This window comes from Quercus robur, chromosome 7, assembly GCF_932294415.1.
Source record: "Quercus robur chromosome 7, dhQueRobu3.1, whole genome shotgun sequence".
Taxonomy (NCBI): Eukaryota; Viridiplantae; Streptophyta; class Magnoliopsida; order Fagales; family Fagaceae; genus Quercus; species Quercus robur.
Genome location: NC_065540.1, coordinates 9,392,267 through 9,413,096, shown reverse-complemented (window position 1 = coordinate 9,413,096; position 20,830 = coordinate 9,392,267). Strand labels below are relative to the sequence as shown.

The following is a 20,830-nucleotide window of genomic DNA, read 5'->3' as shown; positions in this document are numbered from 1 at the left end:
AAAGCCCGCGATCCTCGACTTCACTGTATTAGCGTTGCCTACAAGGGGTTCATCGTTCCAAAAGGTGTTCCACTTCCTAAGTACACCTCCCGCACTATGCCCCTTTTTGTTGCCACTATCTCAACAGGAGCCTATTCATCCCAGCTTGCCCTCAGGGAAGAGGAAGTAGAAGAGAAATAAGAAGAAGAAGAAAAAGAGGAAAAAGAAGAAGAAAGTCCAGAGGAAGTTGTAGAACTATCAGACTCCTTGGACGACTTTGGAATTTTTGATCAACCTATACGCTCCGAGGAAGATCTTGACGAGATGGGAATACAAAGGAAGTCCCAAAAAAGTCTAATGGAGCTGATAGAGAATCAGCCTGGGAAGAGTGCGCCGGGAAAATCAACGTAATCCCAGATTCCTCCTTTTCCCACCAGGTCTCCTCCTCCTGCCCCTTATCAACCTTCTCATCAACCTCCCCAGCCAGTCAGAGTTAATGTTGCCGAATTGAAAAGGCGCAGGGAGCAGAAAGGGAAAGACGTGGTGGATGCTGGAAAGTCCCGTCCGACCCACGAAGAAGATGCCCAACGAGCTTCAAAGCAGCAGAAGACTAGCCATCCTCTTTAGCAAGGCCAAGAGAGGTCTGACATTCAACCTCCTGAGCTTCAAGCCTGGCTGCCAGCACCCATGCATGGTGGAGAGCCCCTACGAGATGATACATCTATTAGGGACTTCAACGGTGGCATTGGGTGTCACATAACCTCGACTATAGAGGAGGCTTTGTTACTCCCAAAGGACATGGCTGAAATAAAAAATGCGAGGAAGAATAAACTCATCCTCAACAATAAAAGATATTTGGGAATAGTATAGTACTAACTCTCTTCTTTTTATTTTTGTGATCATTACTCATTGATGTGTACTCTTTACTGACTATAGTGTTAATTTCTTCCTTTTAGGTTATCCAAAACACGTTTAGACTGGATGAGATGCTCAATAACTGCTACAATCAGTTAGAAGATGAAAGGAAAAGACGGTCGTCAGCCGTACAAACTTTAACAATTTCCGAGCAAGACTTGGCGAAAACAAAGAAAAAATTAGTCGCTGAGGAGCAAGCTCACAAAAGCGCTGACTCGGCCTTAGAAGGCTTCCAAAAGCAAGCTGAGGACCAGAGAAAGCGTTTGCGCGAAGCAAATGAGGAATTGAAGGCTGCTAGGGAGCAAGTGGCAACTCTTAAAAAGCACTTGGAGGAAACCCAAAAATTAAGGGATCAAGCTGAAAAATCCAGGAAGGAAGCCAAGAGGGCAAAGGCTGAGGCCGAACAGGCAACGAATAAGGCCGAATAGAAAGGCTACAAAATCGGGGTGGCTGAGATGGAGGAGACCCTAAGGGCAGAGGTGCTAATGATGTGCCGCATTTACTGTGCCCAAACTTGGAATGAAGCCCTTAACCGAGCTGGGGTTGAGGCTTCATCCGAGTTAAGGAAGGCAGAGAATGTGTTCTACCCTACAGCAATCCGCACCTCGGCTCCTCCATCCAGTCAAGCTGAAGACACTCCCTCAACCACTAATCCTAATCATGAGATTTTGCCTCAAAATCTTCCTCCTCCTGGCCAACCAGAACCAGTTAAAGAGACTAATGCCCTTCCAGAAGCCTCCTTGGACAAGACTGCAGCAGCTTTTGAGGCAGAGGTAGCCTCTCAAGGCTTTCAACAGGATTTGGCTTTCACAGTCATGCCAGCTGGGGGAGCTACTAAGGACAAAGAGGGAGTCACTACCCCGAAGGTAGATAAATCAGCCAACCAAGCTCCCAAGCTCCAAATTAAGTTGAAAAAATAGGACTTATTTTATAATTTGATTAGGACTTTTGTAAGGATTTTATGTCTATTTGCTTATTGTTGTTGCCGTTTTATCTCATTTTTGTAATTGTTTGCTCTGTTATCTTAGCTTGAATGGATTCATCTTGACTGTCTTTTGTTTGTAAGAGAAAAAATAACTTATACACACTAATCGTTGGCGGTTAAAATGGGTGATAAACATTAATACTATGAGATCTCAGGGAGACATTTTGGATACATATACATTCCTTCTAATAAATTGAAACTTAAGGGAATGTTCAAAAGTTGGATAAAGTTGGGTCTAAAGTACTTCAATTATACATTAGATGATGTTCATAGGCTTATTAGGGTTTATATCTTCAATAGGTAATTAAAAATCCTGTGATCTTAGGACGATATTTGAGAATTTGTTATTCTGGAATGCATAAACCCAAATGGCCCTAGCATTTTAATAGCAAGAGGTTGTATTAGTTTCTAAGGAACCCACTTAGTGACCCAATAGATTTCGTAAGGTATTAATTTCCACTAAGTTTGTGGTTCGAGGACCTGACATAACTTAATTTCTGTTTAATACTTCAATAAAATGCCATAGGGTATTAATTTCCACTAAACTTGTGGTCCGAGGACCTGACATAACTTAGTTTCTATTTAATACTTCATAGATGTCATAGGGCATTAATTTCCACTAAGCTTGTGGTCCGAGGACCTGACATAACTTAGTTTCTGTTTAATACTTCATAGATGTCATAGGGCATTAATTTCCACTAAGCTTGTGGTCCGAGGACCTGACATAACTTAGTTTCTATTTAATACTTCATAGAATGCCATTAGATGTGGAAACACAAGATGCATGATCAGTATAAATTAAAGGAAACCCAAACTAGATTACTTTTATTAATAATAATACATCTTGAGATTATTTACATTCCAAGGATGGAGTACAGCTTTTTCATCTAGGTCTTCCAGATAATAGGCTCCTATTCCGGCTACTGAAGTAATCCGATAAGGCCCTTCCCAATTAGGCCCTAATTTTCCCCAAGTTGGATTCTTGGTGGTTCCCAGAACTTTTCTCAACACCAGATCTCTTACCGCTAACAGTCTCAGCTTTACATTAATATCATAGCCTTGCTTGAGTTTATGCTGGTAGTAAGCCAATTGGACCATTGCATTCTCCCTTCGCTCTTCGATCAAGTCTAAACTTTTTCCCAACATTCCATCATTACTATCCGAGGAAAATGTACTAGTCCTTAACGTTGGGAATCTAGTTTCCAGAAGGATGACAGCCTCGGCTCCATAGGTCATGGAAAAAGGAGTCCCTCCTGTTGATTGTCGAGGCGTTGTTCGATAGGTCCAAAGAACATGTGGCAATTCCTCCACCCATTTTCCTTTTGCATCATCCAGTCTCTTCTTAAGTCCATTGACTATTACTTTGTTAACAGTTTCAGCTTGCCCATTCCCTTGAGGATAGGCCGGAGTGGAATATCTATTCTTTATACCTAAGTCTGAACAGTATTGCTTGAAGGCCTTACTATCAAATTGGAGGCCATTAGCCGAGACAAGAGTGCACGGAGTTCTAAATCGCATAACAATATTCTTCCAAATAAACCTCTTAACATCTACATTTTTGATGTTCGCTAAAGGTTCAGCTTCGACCCATTTAGTAAAATAATCCGTGCCGACCAGCAGAAACTTTTTGTTTCCTAAGGCTTTAGGAAAAGGGCCGACAATATCTAACCCCCATTGAGCAAAAGGCCAAGGGCTGGACAGAGGGTTAAGAATTCCTCCAGGTTGGTGGATGTTTGGAGCGAACCTTTGACACTGGTCACATTTTCTAACATACTCCTACACTTCCTTCTGCATATTTGGTCACCAATATCCTTGAGTAATGGCCCGGTGTGATAGGGACCTTCCCCCTGTATGACTTCCATAAATGCCTTCATGTAGCTCCTCTAGGAGTGACTCTGACATCTCGGGATGTTTACAAAGTAGGTACGGCCCAGAAAAGGACCGTTTGTATAACTTTTTGTCCTCGGATAACCAAAATCGAGGAGCTTTCCTCCGTATTTTCTCAGCTTCTATTTTTTCTTCGGGCAAGATGTCACTTTCGAGGAATTTCGATATGGGATCCATCCAATTCGGCGCTAGATTGACTTGATGAACTTGACGTACGTCCTTTCCTGGTGGGGTGGGGGTATACAAATCTTCGACGATTATCACCCGAGGAAAACTCCGTGTTGAAGAGGTGGCAAGGGTTGCCAGGGAATCGGCGTGGGTATTTTCACCTCGGGGGATATGCGATAAGTCAAAAGATTCAAATTTCGTTTGCATACGCCTAACTTGACTCAAATATCCCTGCATTCTTGGATCTCGGGCTTCCAGTTCTCCTTTCACTTGGCTAACTACCAATCTTGAATCCGAGAATAATTCTACTACCTTTCCACCCATTTTTTGGACCATACTCATTCCCATCAACAAAGTTTCGTATTCTGCTTCGTTGTTAGTAGCTGAGAATCCCAACCTCAAGGATTTCTCAATGATGATCTCCTCAGGGGATATCAAAACTAGCCCCAATCCTGCCCCCCGTTGGTTTGTTGCTCCGTCCACATATACTCTCCAGGAGGAACCGCCTTGTGTGGAGATCAGACCAACCGACTTTTCATCCATGTCACTTTGCTTCATGTTAGCTTTTTCTGGACACTCGGCAAACTCAACTACCAAATCGACAAGGACTTGGCCTTTCACTGAGGTGCGAGGCATATACTTGATGTCGAAAGCACCTAGGATTGTGCCCTACTTAGCAATTCTCCCAATATAATCTGCACTTCTAAATATGGACTTCAGAGGTAGTTGAGTTAAAATAACCACAATATGGGCTTAAAAATAATGTGGAAGTTTGTGTGTTGCATGGACCACCGCCAAGATGGCCTTCTCCAATGATAAGTATCTCACCTCGGCTTCATGAAGAGACTTACTTACGTAATAAATTGGTCTTTGGACGCCGCTGTCCTCTCGTATTAAGACAAAACTAACTGCATGAGGGGTAACTGCCAGATAAGCAAACAGTACCTCATCCACCTCAGGACTAGACATGATAAGCGGCCTGGATAGGTACTCCTTCAATTGCTGAAATGCCATAGCACACTCCTCAGTCCATTCAAATCCTTTTCGCTTATGCAGTAGAAGGAAAAAGGGTCGACACCTCTCGGCCGACCTGGAGATAAATCGGTTCAAAGCAGCAGTCATTCTAGTCAGTTTCTGCACCTCTTTTGGATTCCGAGGTGCTTGTAAATCGTTGATGGCCTTAATCTGATCTGGGTTCAGTTCAATTCCTCTATGAGTCACCATGTATCCCAAGAACCTCCCGGAGCCTACACCAAAGGAACACTTTGAAGCATTCAGACGTAGCTTATACTTTCTCAGTATTCCAAAGATGTTCATAAAATCTTCCACATGCTCGAACACCACTTTACTCTTCACTACCATATCATCGATATAGACTTCAATGTTTCTGCCCAGTTATGGTTCAAACATTTTAGTCATCATCCGTTGATAGGTAGATCCTGCATTTTTCAAACCAAATGGCATCACTTGATAATGATAGTTTCCAATAGGGGTGACAAAAGCCGTCTTCTCTTGATCATCGATTGCTAGTGGTATTTGGTGGTATCCTTGAAAGGCATCCAAAAAACTCATCCGAGGATGACCAACGGTTGCATCCACCAACTGGTCTACCTTCGGCATGGGAAAAGGATCCTTGGGACAAGCCTTATTAAGGTCCGTGAAGTCCACGCACACTCGCCACTTTCCTGTCTTCTTCTTTACCACCACTGTATTGGCTAACCTTTGAAGGTAAAAAACTTCTTTGATAGCCCCAGCCTGCTTGAGCTTGGCCACCTCACTTCTGACAGCTTCGATGTGCTCTTTTGATGGTCACCGAGGAGGCTGTCTTTTCAGAATATCGAAAGGATTCATGTTGAGTCGATGACAAATGAAATTCGGATCTACACCTGGGGCTTCATATGGGCTCCATGCGAACACATCTACATTTTCTCTAAGGAATTCCAGCAATCGCTCCTTCTCTTGCAAAGGCAGTTTAGCCCCAACCTGGAAAAATCTTTCCGGATCATCAGCAACACTTACCCTCTCCAAATCTTCACACTTTACCTCGTCGACTGGTCCATCTAAGGGTAATGCTGGGGGTTTTAATTGCTATAATTCATTATCGGTGGTAGCCGAGGTCTCTGCCTCTGGCCGATGTTGTATAGCTGCTACCAGGTACTACCGAGCTGCAACCTGGCTTCCTATTATCTCCAATACTTGACCTCCAGATGGGTACTTCACCTTCTGATGTAGAGTAGATGAGACTACTCCCAGGGTATGAAGCCAAGGTCTACCCATAATGGCCGTGTATGGAGAGAAAACATCTACAACAATGAAGTCCACCTTCACCACATCCATACCGGTTTGCACAGGTAGTCTAATCTGTCCTTTTGGAACGACCATCCTTCCCTCAAAACTCACCAGAGGGGAACTGTAGGCTGCTAAGTCCTCAGGCTTCAAACCTAACCCTTTATACAAATCTGGGTACATTATATCAACAACGCTACCTTGATCAACCATCACTCTTTTTACATTGTACCCACCAATTCTCAGCGTGACCACTAGAGCATCATCATGAGACTGTATGGTTCCAACCTTGTCCTCATCCGAAAAGCCCAAAATCAGGGGATGTCCACCTTAGCTCTTTTTGAAGCTTGGCAATGCTCCTCGGCCGGAGGTTGGAACACCGACAGTACCCTGGAAATGCAAGATCCAATCCTCCTTAGGGCAGCAAAAATAACGTTTATTGTGCCAAGGGAGAGTCTTGAAGAAATGTCCCCACGCATCTCTGATCCTGCCTGGCCTACCCTACCATTGGAATGATGCAAGAGTTGTTTCAATTTCCCCTTTCAGACTAGCTGCTCCAAATGGTCCCATAAATTCCTGCAATCCTCCGTCATATGCCTATAATCCTGATGATAGTGGCAATAAAGATTCGGGTTGCGTCTCTTAGGCTCTCCTGCCATCTTGTTTGGCCATTTTAAAAAGGGCATATTCTTTATCTTCTCCAATACCTGCTGCACTGACTCCCGAAACACTGCATTAACCACCTGGGTGTCAGCAGAACCTGATTGCCCAACGAAGTCTTTCCAAGGTCGGTTACTATTGTAACGGTCCGACCTGAAATCCTTCCTCTCTTGAGAGATTACCTTAGCCTTTCCTTTTCCCTGAAGTTGGTCTTCTTCTACTCTTTTGTACTTGTCAATCCTATCCATCAATTGGTGTACACTGGTAACAGGTTTACCAGTTAGAGATTTCCTTAAATCATGCTCGGCTGGAAGACCAGCCTTGAAAGTACTTATAGCCACATCATCATGCTCTCCCTCTATTTCATTAAACATTTCTCAGTATCTATCTGAATAAGTTTTGAGAGTCTCGCCCTTTCGTATGGACATAGATAACAAGGATCCTAAGGCCGGGGAACCCTACTGCAAGTGATAAAACTAGCGCCAAAAGCCCGGGTAAGCTTTTTAAAAGATTCAATAGAGTTGGCCCTTAAACCGTTAAACCATCTCATCGCCACCGGACCCAAACTTAATGGAAAGACCTTGCACATCAAGGCCTCATCTCTGGAGTAGATAGCCATCTTTTGGCTAAAATGACTAACGTGTTCTGTCCGACAGTCATATAGGGTGAATGTAGGCTGATGGAATCGCCGAGGAAGAATCGCGTCTTCTATATTCCTTGTGAAGGGTGATTTGGAGACTTGGCTTAACGCTTTGTTCATGGCATTGTTCCCCAAGCCCCTGCGAGGCGGGCTTTTGTACCTATGTCGATGGTTGTGCTCCTCTTTATAGGAAAAAGTCTCACTAGGCGGAGTTCTGGATCTCCGCCTATAACTAGCTCCATCCGTCTCCTCGGATGATGGTTCGGAGCAAGGCGGGGAACGTCCTCGCCGGGCGTGGCGCAACTCTCTTTTCAACTTGTCAATTTCACGTTGCAGGTTCCTGTCATTCTTTGCATGGGAAACATGACTCTTCCCACGAGAGTGATTTTTAGTGGTATGAGTTGTGTGCACACTCCCTTCACGGCCTTTTCTCCATTTGAGACTTCGGTGTGGATCACTATGCTGAGAACCTCTTGACTTTGCTTGGTGTGGGTTGGCATCTACCTAGTGTGGTCCTACTGCGTAGTGATGTGGACCTGCTTCCTCCATCATGAACGTTGAACCAGATTTCTTTTAATTTCAATCAAGCTCTCCCCACAGACGGCGCCAATTGTAAGAACTCAATTTGTAACGATTCCAAATTCGTATTGGGTTTGATCGCTAAAGGCCCAAACAATAAATTTGTATAGCGTGGATAGAAAAGAACTAGATTAATTTCAAAAGAAAAACGATTAAACTTAACGTTTCTAGATGGATTAACACAAATATTACGATCAATTTCTCTTTGAAACAAGCTAAGTTCTTTATTTTATAAGATTTTCTTCTAGGCATCACTTGTTTAGAAGTTTCGATCACGTGTAGGTTGGATTTGGGGGATCCCTTCCTGTCCCATCTAACACTTCCTGGAACCTTCAACCAGCAGCTGTAAGACTGCTTCATCACTGTTCAGGCATCACCTCCACATTAATGCGGCCAGAGAGTTGATTGAGAGACAATTAATGCGGAGGCAGCAGTCGTTAAAGATATTTGTTTATCTTTTCTTTCTTACCCTTGGCCCCAAGTCCCACCTTTAGTGGTAATGCAACTTTGAAGTGTGTTTGTGACAATACGACGTTCAGGTCGTCCTCGGACACATATTGCCCAGAAAGGTTTTGTCCTCGAACGAATACTGGACCCATCTCATGTGATATCTACTCCTCTTTTCATTTGGTTCCCCTTATAACCTTATGTGGGCCTCCTCGGATAGTTTAACGTCCTCGGATGGGCCACAGGCCTAGTTAACACGGTTTTAATAATTATTGATTAACTGGCCCCCACAGTATTTTTTAAGGAAAATTTTAAGAGAATAGCATGTAACTAAAGTTATTTAGTTATGTAGACTCTTTTTAGAACTTGAATTTATCAAACTTGAGTTCCAACCCAAAATTGAGTTTAGCAAACTTGAGCTCCAATTTGTTATATAACGTCTGTAAGGACACAATTTGGATCCCAAGCCCAAAAGATGAATGAACTTAGGCCCAAAGAGCCCAATACAAAAAATTTGTAGAGAGTGGATTGAAAAACTAAGCTTTAATGAGTTAAACAACAAGTGTAGTGGATCCAGTTAACGAGAAAATGAAAATAGATTGGTTTAATCTAAAGAAAATCATCATTGGCACAATCTGAGGAGAAGTTCTTATATATTTCTTCTCAAATTTGATTACAAGTTCAGTTCTTGATGGCTACATGTTTTTCTCTCAATTTCTCGATCCTCTCCTCCCATTGCCTTCTTCCTATGTTATACTATATCTTTTTCTTCATCTTTGCCCTCCACATATAGATTAGATTGTTGGTGTTGATCCCTATCACATCAGCACCTTCCTGAAGTCTCTAGAGAGTAGCTGTAAGGTTGAAATCTACTGTTCAGGTATCACTTCCTTATTAATGCGGCCAGAGAGTTAGCTGCAGAGCATTCAATGCGGTGGTAGCAGTTTTCCCTTAGATATTTCCCACTTCCTAGTTGTCCTATACATTCATAACGTATATCGTTATCACTAGAATTTCTAGGAAGGTCACCCTAGGTAATAGGACACTCTTTCTAACCTCTGTTTCACTTAGCCGAGGAGATACTCCTCCTCGACTTACCTTCCCCAGTATTCTCACCTGCAGCTCGCTCATGGGATCCTGAGCCTTACCTACTCATTACTATTTATTTGCCCTCAGACAAGGCCTAAGGCCCAGCATATGTTTTTGGGCCCCTTAGCCCTACAATAGCCCTTCAAAACTCCAGTTTTCTCCCTTCCGTCCGAGGAGAAAAAATGGGGTTTTGAATTTGGATAATTAATTCCACACTTTTCTCTGATTTCCATACGTGAGAATGTCGCTTCACATGTCCCATAACTGTTCCTGAAGCTTCGAAGCCCGCGATGTCTCATTAATTGCTCCAGGCGGCATTCTATTCCCTGCATCCTACGGTGGGATGTTGATCCTACGGCTGGCGCTTCTCCTTGAAATTTGAGCGGGATAACTCCCACTTAACTCTGCCTCCTATATAAGGCACCTGGTGGGTTTACTTTTTTCTTTACTTCACAAATTTGCAAACTCTTAAGACCTCTCAAACTCTCAAGCTCTCAAGTCTTCCCAAATCTTCCAACTCTCAAGGAGCTCTTGAAGTTTCATTAGTTTTCATTTTTGTAAGTCTTTAAGTCCTTAAGTTATTTTCTTCTTAGCCAACCTCCTCGACCTTTTAATCTTCCGTTCCTTTTAAAAACATTTCCTTTACTTTCCCTTAGTTTGCTTAGATGGGTAGATTCAAGCACTTCGTAGATTCTCCCGCTGGTATGGAGGGCTTTAGGGCCAAATGTCACATTCCACAGGGGGGGTGCCCTGCGGTATTGTGCTCTAGACCAAGTGGTTACAAATAGAAACGAAGGGGAAGTTGTCATTCCTATAATCGCCTTCATCGAAGGAGGAATGATGCTTCCCATGGGTAGGGTGACCTAAGACTACCTAATCAACTATAGGTTGTGTCCCCACCAGTGCACTCTTAACCTATTTAGAGTTTTAGGTAGCGTCGATGCTCTCAACAAGCAGATGGGTTTGAGACTCACCTGGCACGATGTCGTACATATGTACAAGTGCCATTCACTTGCTGACTTGGGGTATTACCTCAATTCCAAGTCCAACATTATTAGGCTCGTATCGTGTCTTCCCAAGTCCAACAAGGGCATGAAGGGCGACTACTTGATCGCCCCTGGGGAATGGCACGACGGTCTTCACTGCCAAACTCGAGAGGGAGAGCCAAGTGGGGTACCCTAGGGTTAGGTCCCTTAGCATGGGATTTAGTTCTTTTAGCTTTGCCACTCTTTCCTTTAATATTTCGTTTTCCTTTAATGATGGGTTTTATTGGTCTGACCATGATTTGCTCCTCGGTTGTTTTTGTAGATAAAAGGCATGTAGCGCCCTGCCACAGTTTGGTCAACATTGCGCACCTTAACAAAGTCCTAAGATTTGACGTGTTCGTGAGTGAGGATAGGCAGTTAAAAGCGGTCCACCTTATTTTGGACTTCGAACCAATCTTGGACAACTTCCAGGAAGTGGGCCACACGATCAGGGCAGGCGATCCTAGGCTCCGCATGATAGACGTATCTGTACTTGGGTTCCTTGCTCGAGAGGACATAGTGCCTGTAAAGTTGCCTCCCATTTTTGCTCTCCCTGAAGCAGCGATTCCGAGGGAAGAAACCGCTTCCTCACGCTTATCACTCGAGGAGGAAATAGATCAATTCTAACTCAAGGAAGAAGAAAAGGTGCGAGCAAATCCCGTTGAGATCTCTGATTCTAAGGGTGAGCTTGACAGATTCTCAGCAGCTCGCTCCCCCAATTGATAATTGCCAAGGTAGATAGCAGCTCTGAGGAGGAAGACGCAATGGCTCTGAATCCGCTTGCAAGACCTCATGGCTGGGAGGAACAAAGGGTCATTATCCAAGGAGGCCCTTAAGTCCCAGCTTCCCTTTACTCTCCCCCCTCCCCTTCCTCTTCCTACAACCACAGTCGACTTGCTCTTCATCCCTAACTTGAAGAAGAAGAGAAAGAAGCAGGAAGTGGAGGAGGGTGAGGTGGTCCCTCAGAAGGAGGCCAAACAGCAGAAGGCAGCCAAGGACAAACGGGCCTTATCTGTGGATAGTAGGGAGGACCCAAGTATGGCCGAGGTACGCCAACAAGAACGTACTTGGGCTCCTCGGTTGGAGTTGGATGGCGCAGCCATCCCATGGAACTCTTCCATTAGGGAGTTCCAGAGAGGGCACTTCGCTTATGTTGCTGAAACCCTAGAACAGCCCCTCCTCCTTCTGAAAGACATGGATGCTCTAAGGCACATGAGGCAGCCAGACCTTTTCATGTCCCTGAAAAGGGATCTTGCCATGATAAGTTCACTATCCTATCTTTTAGCTAAATGTTAAGATGCCCCTTCTATTCTCTCTTCTTTTTCTTTTTTACATAGGATTCATTTGTCATTTTTGTGTAGGCTATCCAGGAGGTTTTTGTAGCTGAGGAATGGATCAAGGATGCTCAGAATGAGGCTAGGGTTAAGGCCAATCTCCACGCTGAAACCAACAAGGCCCTAAAAGCCATGAAATTGGCCTCCAAGTTGATCGCCGAGGAGAGGGCGTGGAGGAGTGCTGAGGCTAGCTGAAGAGCTAGTCGAGGTATGTAGGGATTACTGCAAGGAGAAATGGATGAAGGCCCTCAACCTTGTAGGGGTCCCTACTGCCTCGGAGTGGAGGGAGGCTAGGAGTTTTTACTATCCTCCCAACTTCTGCGAAGTCCCAACTGCCCTCCTATCTCCCTCTGCCCTTGTTCCAAAATCCTTTGAGCAACCTAATTGCTCATGCCCTTCTTCCCCCCTTCGAGGCCTCTAAAGGATCCAACCAAACTGGTAATCAAGGCTAAGGGGCTAAGGTGACCTAGGATAAGGGCAAGAGTAAGGAGGCCAAGCCCCCCTCAAAGGCCAAGGATGCTGCCAAGGCCAAGGATGCTGTAGTCAAAGCGAAGGAGGCCGAGGCCAAATTCAAAGAGGCTGACCCCAAGGCCAAAGATGCTCTTGCCTTTCAGCCGAGCAAGAAAGAAGATCCTCCTCCTCCAGCCAAGGTCTAGCTCTTAGGATTTTATTTTCTTTCTGTCATTTTTTTTTCTTTTTGTAGTTTTCCTTTGTATCTTTTCTTTTGTGGTGGCAACTTGCCATTGTATATAATGTGCATTTCCTTTATTTAATAAAAAGGTCTGCACTTTTTACTTCATGAATCTTTCCTTTCTTTGTAATATTTATTTTATAGTTGGTGTAGTTATCATTTTTCCCTCTGATGGGACTTAAAACTGATGATGTTGTTGATTGTAGTGAATTATTGCCACCCTGACTTTACTAAAGCTAATAGTAGTGCATTGCTGCTAACTCAAACAAATTAAACACGTATAAATAATAAGGAAAATGACCATGTACTTAGGCAAATAACAAGAATATTAACTTACCCAAAGCAAGTGATCCAAGGGGCTGGGTATAACCCGGGATCTGTTTAAACACTTAGAAAAAATAAATAGAGAGTGTTAATTTACCTAAAACATATGGTCTAAGGAGTTAGGCATAATCAAGGTTCTGTTTAACACTTAGAAAAAATAAGTAGAGAGTATTAATTTACTCAAGGCATGTGGTCTGAGGAGTTAGGCATAACCAAGATTCTGTTTAACACTTAGAAAGATGATTAAAAGATATCAATTTATCCAAGATATGTGATCCGAGGAGTTAGGCATGACCAAGGTTCTATTTGATACTTAGAAAACTATCATGAAGTATTAATTTACCCAAAATAGGTGGTTCGAGGAACCAGACATAACTAAGATTCTGTTTAACACTCAGAAAAATGATTAAAAGATATCAATTTACTTAAGGTATGTGGTCCGAGGAGCCAGACATGACCAATGTTCTGTTTGATACTTAGAAAACTGTCATGAAATATTAATTTACCCAAAATAGGTGGTCCGAGGAACCAAACATAACTAAGGTTCTGTTTAACACTTAGAAAAATGATTAAAAGATATCAATTTACCCAAGGTATGTGGTCTGAGGAGTCAGACATGACCAATGTTCTGTTTGATACTTAGAAAACTGTCATGAAGTATTAATTTACCCAAAGTAGGTGGTCCGAAGAACCAAATATAACTAAGGTTCTGTTTAACACTTAGAAAAATGATTAAAAGATATCAATTTATCCAAGGTATGTGGTCCGAGGAGTCAGACATGACCAAGGTTCTGTTTGATACTTAGAAAACTGTCATGAAGTATTAATTTACCCAAAGTAGGTGGTCCGAGGAACCAAATATAACTAAGGTTTTGTTTAATACTTAGAAAAATGATTAAAAGATATCAATTTACCTAAGGTATGTGATCCGAGGAGTCAGACATGACCAATGTTCTGTTTGATACTTAGAAAACTGTCATGAAGTATTAATTTACCCAAAGTAGGTGGTCCGAGGAACCAGACATAACTAAGGTTCTGTTTAACACTTAGACCAATAACTTAAGATATCAATTTATCCAAGGTATGTGGTCCGAAGGGTCAGGCATGATCAAGATTCTGTTTGATACTTAGGAAAATAGTAAGAAGTATTAATTTAATTGAACTATGTGGTCTGAGAAGTCAGGCATAGCTAAGGTTCTGTTTAACACTTAGATGGATGTTAGAAAGTATTAATTTACCCAAAGTATGTGGTCCGAGGAGCCAGGCATAGCTAAGGTTCTGTTTAATACTTAGATAGATAACTTAAAATATTAATTTACCCATGGTACGTGGTCCGAGGAATCAGGCATGACCAAGATTCTATTTGATATTCAAACAAATAGTAGGACGCATGACGCATAACGCAATAAATCAAAATATGGTAAAGAAAACTTTCATTAATAATAATACATTCTCAGGTTGTTTACATTCCAGAGGTGTGGTACAACATTTTCATTTAGATCTTCAAGATAATATGCACCTATTCCAGCCACTGAAGTGATGCGATACAGCCTTTCCCAGTTAGGCACTAACTTTCTCCAGGCTAGGTTCTTGGCAGTACCCAACACCTTTCTTAACACCAAGTCTCCAGGCACTAGTGGCCTTGACCTTATGTTTAAGTCGTACCCCTGCTTGAGCTTGTGTTGATAGTACGCCAGCTAAACCATAGCATTTTCCCTTCGTTCTTCAATTAAATCTAAACTTTTCCCCAATAGCCCATCATTGCTGCTCAGAGTAAAAGAACTTGTCTTCAGTGTTGGAAATATTGTCTCCATAGGAATCATAGCCTTGGCTCCATAAGTCATCACAAAAGGCGTCTCTCCAGTGGTCATACAAGGTGTAGTCCGATATGTCCAAAGAACGTGTGGCAATTCCTTCATCCATTTTCCCTTGGCGTCATCCAGCTTCTTTTTAAGCCCATTCATTATGACCTTATTGACAGCCTCGGCCTGTCCATTCCCCTGTGGATATGCCGAGGTGGAATATCTATTTATTATACCCAGGTCACAACAATATCTCCTAAAGGTTTCACTATCAAATTGAAGACCATTGTCCGAGATGAGTACGCGAGGGATTCCAAACTGAGTGACAACATTTTTCCAAATAAATCTCTTGGCATCCATATCCCTGATATTCTCTAGTGGTTTAACTTCAACCCATTTGGTGAAGTAATCCGTAACTACCAGCAACTATCTCTTATTCCCTGCTGCCTTAGGGAAGGGCCCTACAATATCCAAGCCCCATTAAGCAAAAGGTCAAGGGCTAGACAGAGGATTAAGGACACCTCTTGGTTGGTGAATGTTTGGGGAAAATCTTTGGTATTGGTCACATTTCTTCACATATTCTTGTGCTTCCCTCTGCATATTTGGCCACCAATATCCCTGAGTGAGAGCTTTGTAAGACAAAGATCTGCCTCTTGTGTAACTTCCACAAATCCCTTCATGTAACTCTTCTAGGACTAGTTCAACTGCTTTAGGGTGTATGCATAGCAGACATAGTCTAGAAAAAAAGCGCTTGTACAATTTTTGGTCCTCAGACTGCCAAAACTAATGAGCCTTTCTTCGTACCTTGTTGTCCTCGAACTTACCCTCGAGCAAGATGTCTTCCTTAAGGAATAGCACAATAGAGCCCATCTAGCTAGGTCCCACCCTAATCTGATCAATACGAGCTACGTGTTTCTACTTTTAGGGATTTGTGATAAATTAAAAGACTCAAATCTTGACTGTAAATGTCTAATCTGGTTTAAATATTCCTGCATTCTAAGATCTCTGGCTTCTAACTCTCCCCCAACCTGGCCTACGACCAATCTTGAATCTAAAAACATCTCTACTACTTTTCCACTCATTCTCTGAACCATAGTCATCCCTACCAATAGAGTCTCATACTCGACCTCATTATTGGTGGCCAAGAAGCTCAATCTTAAAGATTTTTCAATAATGATCTTCTCAGGAGAAATTATAACTAGCCCCACTCCGGATCCTTTTTGATTCGCTGTACCATCAACGTGTACTCTCTAGGGTAAAGGCTCTTGCAGGGAGACCATGCCAACTGATTTTCCATTCATGTTCCACTTCTCAACCTCTTCTTTAAATGGGGTTTCAGTAAACTCGACTATCAGATCAGCGAGGACCTGGCCCTTAACAGAGGTGCAGGGTATGTATTTGATATCAAAATCCCTTAGGATGGTACCCCACTTGGCAACCCTCCCAGTGTAATCAGCACTCTGAAGAAGTGATTTAAGCGGCAGTTGAGTTAAGACAACAATTGTGTGTGATTGAAAATAGTGGGGGAGCTTACATGGACCATGCACCACTGCCAAAATGGCATTCTTCAGTGGCCTCATGTAGTGATTTGCTCACATAGTAAATTAGCCTCTGCACACCACCATCAACCCGTACTAGCACCAAGCTCACCACATAGGAAGCCACCGTGATGTAAGCAAAGAAAACCTCATCCACCTCAGGCCTGGACATAATGGGTGGCCGAGATAAGTATTCCTTTAACTGCTGGAAGGCTAAGACACACTCCTTGGTCCATTCAAATCCATTCCACTTGTTCAATAACTGGAAGATAGGCCTACACTTGTCTAATGACTGAGAAATGAACCGGTTCAAGGTAGCAGTCATCCCTGTCAACTTCTGGACCTCTTTAGGATTCCGAGGTAGCTGTAAATTGTTAATTGCTCTAATTTGATCGGGGTTGACTTTAATTCCATGGTGTGTAACCATGTACTCCAAGAACTTCCCTGATCCGACACCAAAAGAGCACTTGGAAGCATTAAGTCGCAGTTTATATCTCTTTAAGATCCCAAAGATGTTCCCAAGATCATTAATATGCTCTGATTCCAACTTACTCTTAACCACCATATCATTTATATAAATCTAAATATTTTTTTCTAGCTACAGCTCAAACATTCTAGTCATCATCCTCTGATAAGTAGACCCTACATTCTTTAAACCAAATGGCATCACCTTATAGTGGTAATTTCCAATAGGAGTAACAAAAGATGTCTTCTCTTGATCATCCAAAGCCAAAGGTATCTGGTGATACCCTTGAAAGGTGTCTAAAAAGCTCATCTGAGGATGGCCTATAGTGGCATCCACCAATTGATCTATCCGAGGCATTGGGAAAGGATCCTTGGGGTAAGCTTTATTTAGATCTGTGAAGTCTACATATACCCGCCACTTCCCATTCTTTTTCTTCACTACTACTGTATTGGCCAACCATTCAGGGTAGAACACTTCCTTAATAGTCCTAGCCTGCTTAAGCTTGTTCACTTCCTCCTTGACAGCATCAGAATGCTCTTTAGATAAACGCCGAGGTGGTTACTTCCTAGGGAGGACAACTGGGTTAACATTCAGGTGATGGAAAATGAAAGTTCGGATCCACCCTAGGAGCTTCATAAGCATTCCATACGAACACATCAATATTTCTCCTTAGAAATGCCAACAGCTTTTCCTTCTCCCGAGGAGGCAACTGAGTTCCGACCTGAAAAAACTTCTCTGGATCACCATCTATAACAATTTTCTCCAACCTCTCACACTTTGCCTCTTTTGACACCGCATTCGTAGGTAAGATCGGGACCCTTGATTACTATGAGCCCCCCTCAGCAAAGACCAAGGACTCAACTTTAGGCTGATGTATAATTGCAGCCACGAGGCACTGCCTAGCCATGGATTGCTCCCCACAAGCTCTTCAATTTGGTCCCCTGAGGGGTATTTCACCTTCAAGTGCAGAGTTGAAGAAACGGCCCTTAGGGCATGAAGTCAGGGCCTTGCCACAATGGCAATGTAGAGGGAATAATCATCCACCACAATGAAGTCTACTTCCACCACCTCTGAGCCTGCTTGCACGGGCAATATAATATGACCCCTTGGGATTACAACTTTCCCATCAAAGCTCACCAAAGGTGAATCATAGGTTGTCAAATCCTCAGGTTTCAAGTTCAGCCCTTTGTACAAGTAAGGGTACATAATCTCTGAACCACGACCCTAGTCGACAAGCACCCTCTTCACATCATACCCTCCTATCCTGAGGGTGACCACTAAAGCATCATCGTGTGGCTATATGGTTCCAATCTTGTCTTCGTCCGAAAAACTCAGTGTCGGTTGGATCTCCACTCTAGCCCTCTTTGGCTCAGAATTAGAGTCCTTGGTGGGCAGCTAAGCTACAGACATCACCTTGGAAGGATGAGAACCAGTTCTCCCAGGTGCAGCAAAGATGACATTAATTGTGCCCAAAGAGGGCCTTGAAGAAGCATTCCTTTGAGCCCTTGACCTTGCTTGGTCTCCTTGCCCATTGGGTCGATACAGAAACTGTTGTAACCTTCCATCTCTGACTAGTTGCTCCAGATAATTCCACAAAGTTCTACAATCCTCGGTGGTATGCCCTCGCTTCTGATGATACTAGCAATAAAGACTTGGGTTGCGCTTCATGGGATCTCCTCCCATCTTGTTTGGCCATTTGAAGTATGACTCATTCTTGATCTTCTTTAGGACTTGATGTACTGGCTCTCGGAACACCGTGTTTACCACCCGAGGAGTCGTAGACCTAGATTGCCTAGCAAAATCCCTTTGGGGCCTATTATTATTGTATTTTTCCGACCTGAAATCCCTCCTGTCCTAAGGGGTAACCTTAGCCTTTCCATTCCCTTGTTGCTGGTCTTCCTTAACCTACTTGTATTCGTCAATACGATCCATAAGCCGACTTATACTCCTTACCGGCTTCTTGGTTAAAGACTTTCTCAAATCATGCTCGGCAGGCAGGTCGATCTTAAAAATCCTTATAGCCACGTCATCAGAGTCCCCATCGATCTCATTGAACATTTCTCAGTATCTATCTAAGTACGTTTTCAAGGTCTCCCCTTCTCGCATGGACATGGACAACAAGGAATCCAAGGACTGAAGAACCCTACTACACGTAATAAAACGATATCCAAATACCCAGGTGAGTTCTTTAAAGGAATCAATGGAACTTGCACCTAGGCCATCTAACCACCTCATCGCCATAGGCCCCAAGCTGGACGGGAATACCTTACACATCAAGGCCTCATTCTTGGAGTGCACAGCCATTCTCTGGTTGAAGCGGCTTACGTGCTCCACGGGGTTTGTTCGACCATTGTACATGATGAATGTGGGCTGGGTGAACCGCCAAGGAAGTCTCACTCTCTTAATTCTGCGCGTGAAATGTGATCTGGAAATTTGGTTGAATGCTTTGCTCATCTCATCATTTCCCAAGCCTTTGGAAGATGAGTTCATATTTTTGCACTTATGGTAGTAGTCTTCATCATACGAGAAAGACTCACTAAGAGGAGTTCTTGATTTGGGTCTATAACTACCATCATCCTCATCATCAAAAAAGAAGTCAGAATTAGAGGGGGTTTGCCTTTGTTGTTTGTGGTGCAACCTCCTCTTCAAGTGATCAATCTCTAGTTGCATGGCTTTGGTATTCTCCTTATGAGAAAGGTGGCTCCCGCTTCGAGACTGACTCCTACAAGTATAGGTGGTATGCACATTAACTTCCCGGTCCCTTCTGTGCTCAAAATTAACAAAATGATCTTGACGTTGGGACCTTATAGATTCCTCCAGATTCGGACTTGAACCTACCATGGTTGGACATAAAAATCACTACAGTACTAGAAATTCCCACAGATAGCGCCAATTGTAAGGACACAATTTGGATCCCAAGCCTAAAGGATGAATGAACTTAGGGTTAAAGAGCCCAATATAATGAATTTGTAGAGAGTAGATTGAAAAACTGGGTTTTAATGAGTCAAACAACAAGTGTAGTGGATCCAGTTGACAAGAAAATGAAGATAGATTGGTTTAATCAAAAGAAAATCGTCCTTGGCACGATTCGAGGAGATCAGTTCTTATATATTTCTTCTCAAGTTTGATTACAAGTTCAGTTCTTGATTGCTACAGTGTTTTTCTCTCAATTTCTCGATCCTTTCCACCCACTGCCTTCTTCCTATTTTATATTATCTCTTTTTCTTCATCTTTTCCCTCCACGTACAGATTAGATTATTGGTGTTGATCTCTGTCACATCAACACCTTCCTAAAGTCTCTGGAGAGTAGCTGTAAGGCTGAAAACTACTGTTTAGGTATCACTTTTTCATTAATGCGGTTTAGAGAGTTAGCTGCAGAACATTCAATGCGGTGATAGCAGCTTTCCTTTAGATATTTCCCACTTCCTAGTTGTCTTATATGTTCATAACGTATATCGTTATCACTAGAATTTCCAGAAAGGTCATCCTGGGTGACTGGACACTCTTTCTAACCTCTGTTTCACTTAGTCGAGGAGATACTCCTCCTCGACTTACCTTCCCTAGCATTCTCACCTACAGCTCGCTCATGGGATCCTAAGCTTTACCTACTCATGACTATTTATTTGCTCTCGGACCACAAAGTATTCTCGGACAAGGCGCAAGGCCCAACATATGTTCTTGGGTCCCTTAGCCCTACAGTGTCAAACTGCCACGCAACTTAAACTAATTGAAACTTGAGCTTGATAAATTCGATTTTGGGTTGTAGAAAGAGTCTAAACAACTAAATAACTTCGTCCTTATGTTATTTATCTAAAATTTTCCTAAAAATAAACTATTAAGCAAATTTTGCCCAATTAGTGTGGCAAAACTTGGGTTATCACTTCTTTAATTAAAAAAGAAATTATGCAAATTTTATTATTATTATTTTAAAAACAAATTATCTTTTGCATTTATTAAACGCTATATATATATATATATATATATATACAGAGTCCATTAAATTTATTAAAAAAAA

The 20,830-nt window shown here is 42.7% G+C and overlaps 2 protein-coding genes across 2 annotated transcripts; both read right to left on the bottom strand.

Moving 5' to 3' along the window:
- Window positions 1–3,679: 3,679 nt before the first annotated feature.
- LOC126690985 (uncharacterized) lies at window positions 3,680–5,296 on the bottom strand. The gene is made up of 3 exons (XM_050386074.1): window positions 4,763–5,296; window positions 4,424–4,603; window positions 3,680–4,246 (listed from the first exon to the last, which is right to left on the bottom strand). Exons 1-3 carry the CDS (start codon window positions 5,294–5,296, stop codon window positions 3,680–3,682), a joined length of 1,281 nt encoding a protein of 426 aa, XP_050242031.1.
- Window positions 5,297–6,091: 795 nt separating this feature from the next.
- Window positions 6,092–7,254, bottom strand: LOC126690984 (uncharacterized). Its single transcript, XM_050386073.1, has 2 exons — window positions 7,141–7,254; window positions 6,092–6,508 (listed from the first exon to the last, which is right to left on the bottom strand). Exons 1-2 carry the CDS (start codon window positions 7,252–7,254, stop codon window positions 6,092–6,094), a joined length of 531 nt encoding a protein of 176 aa, XP_050242030.1.
- Window positions 7,255–20,830: the final 13,576 nt, after the last annotated feature.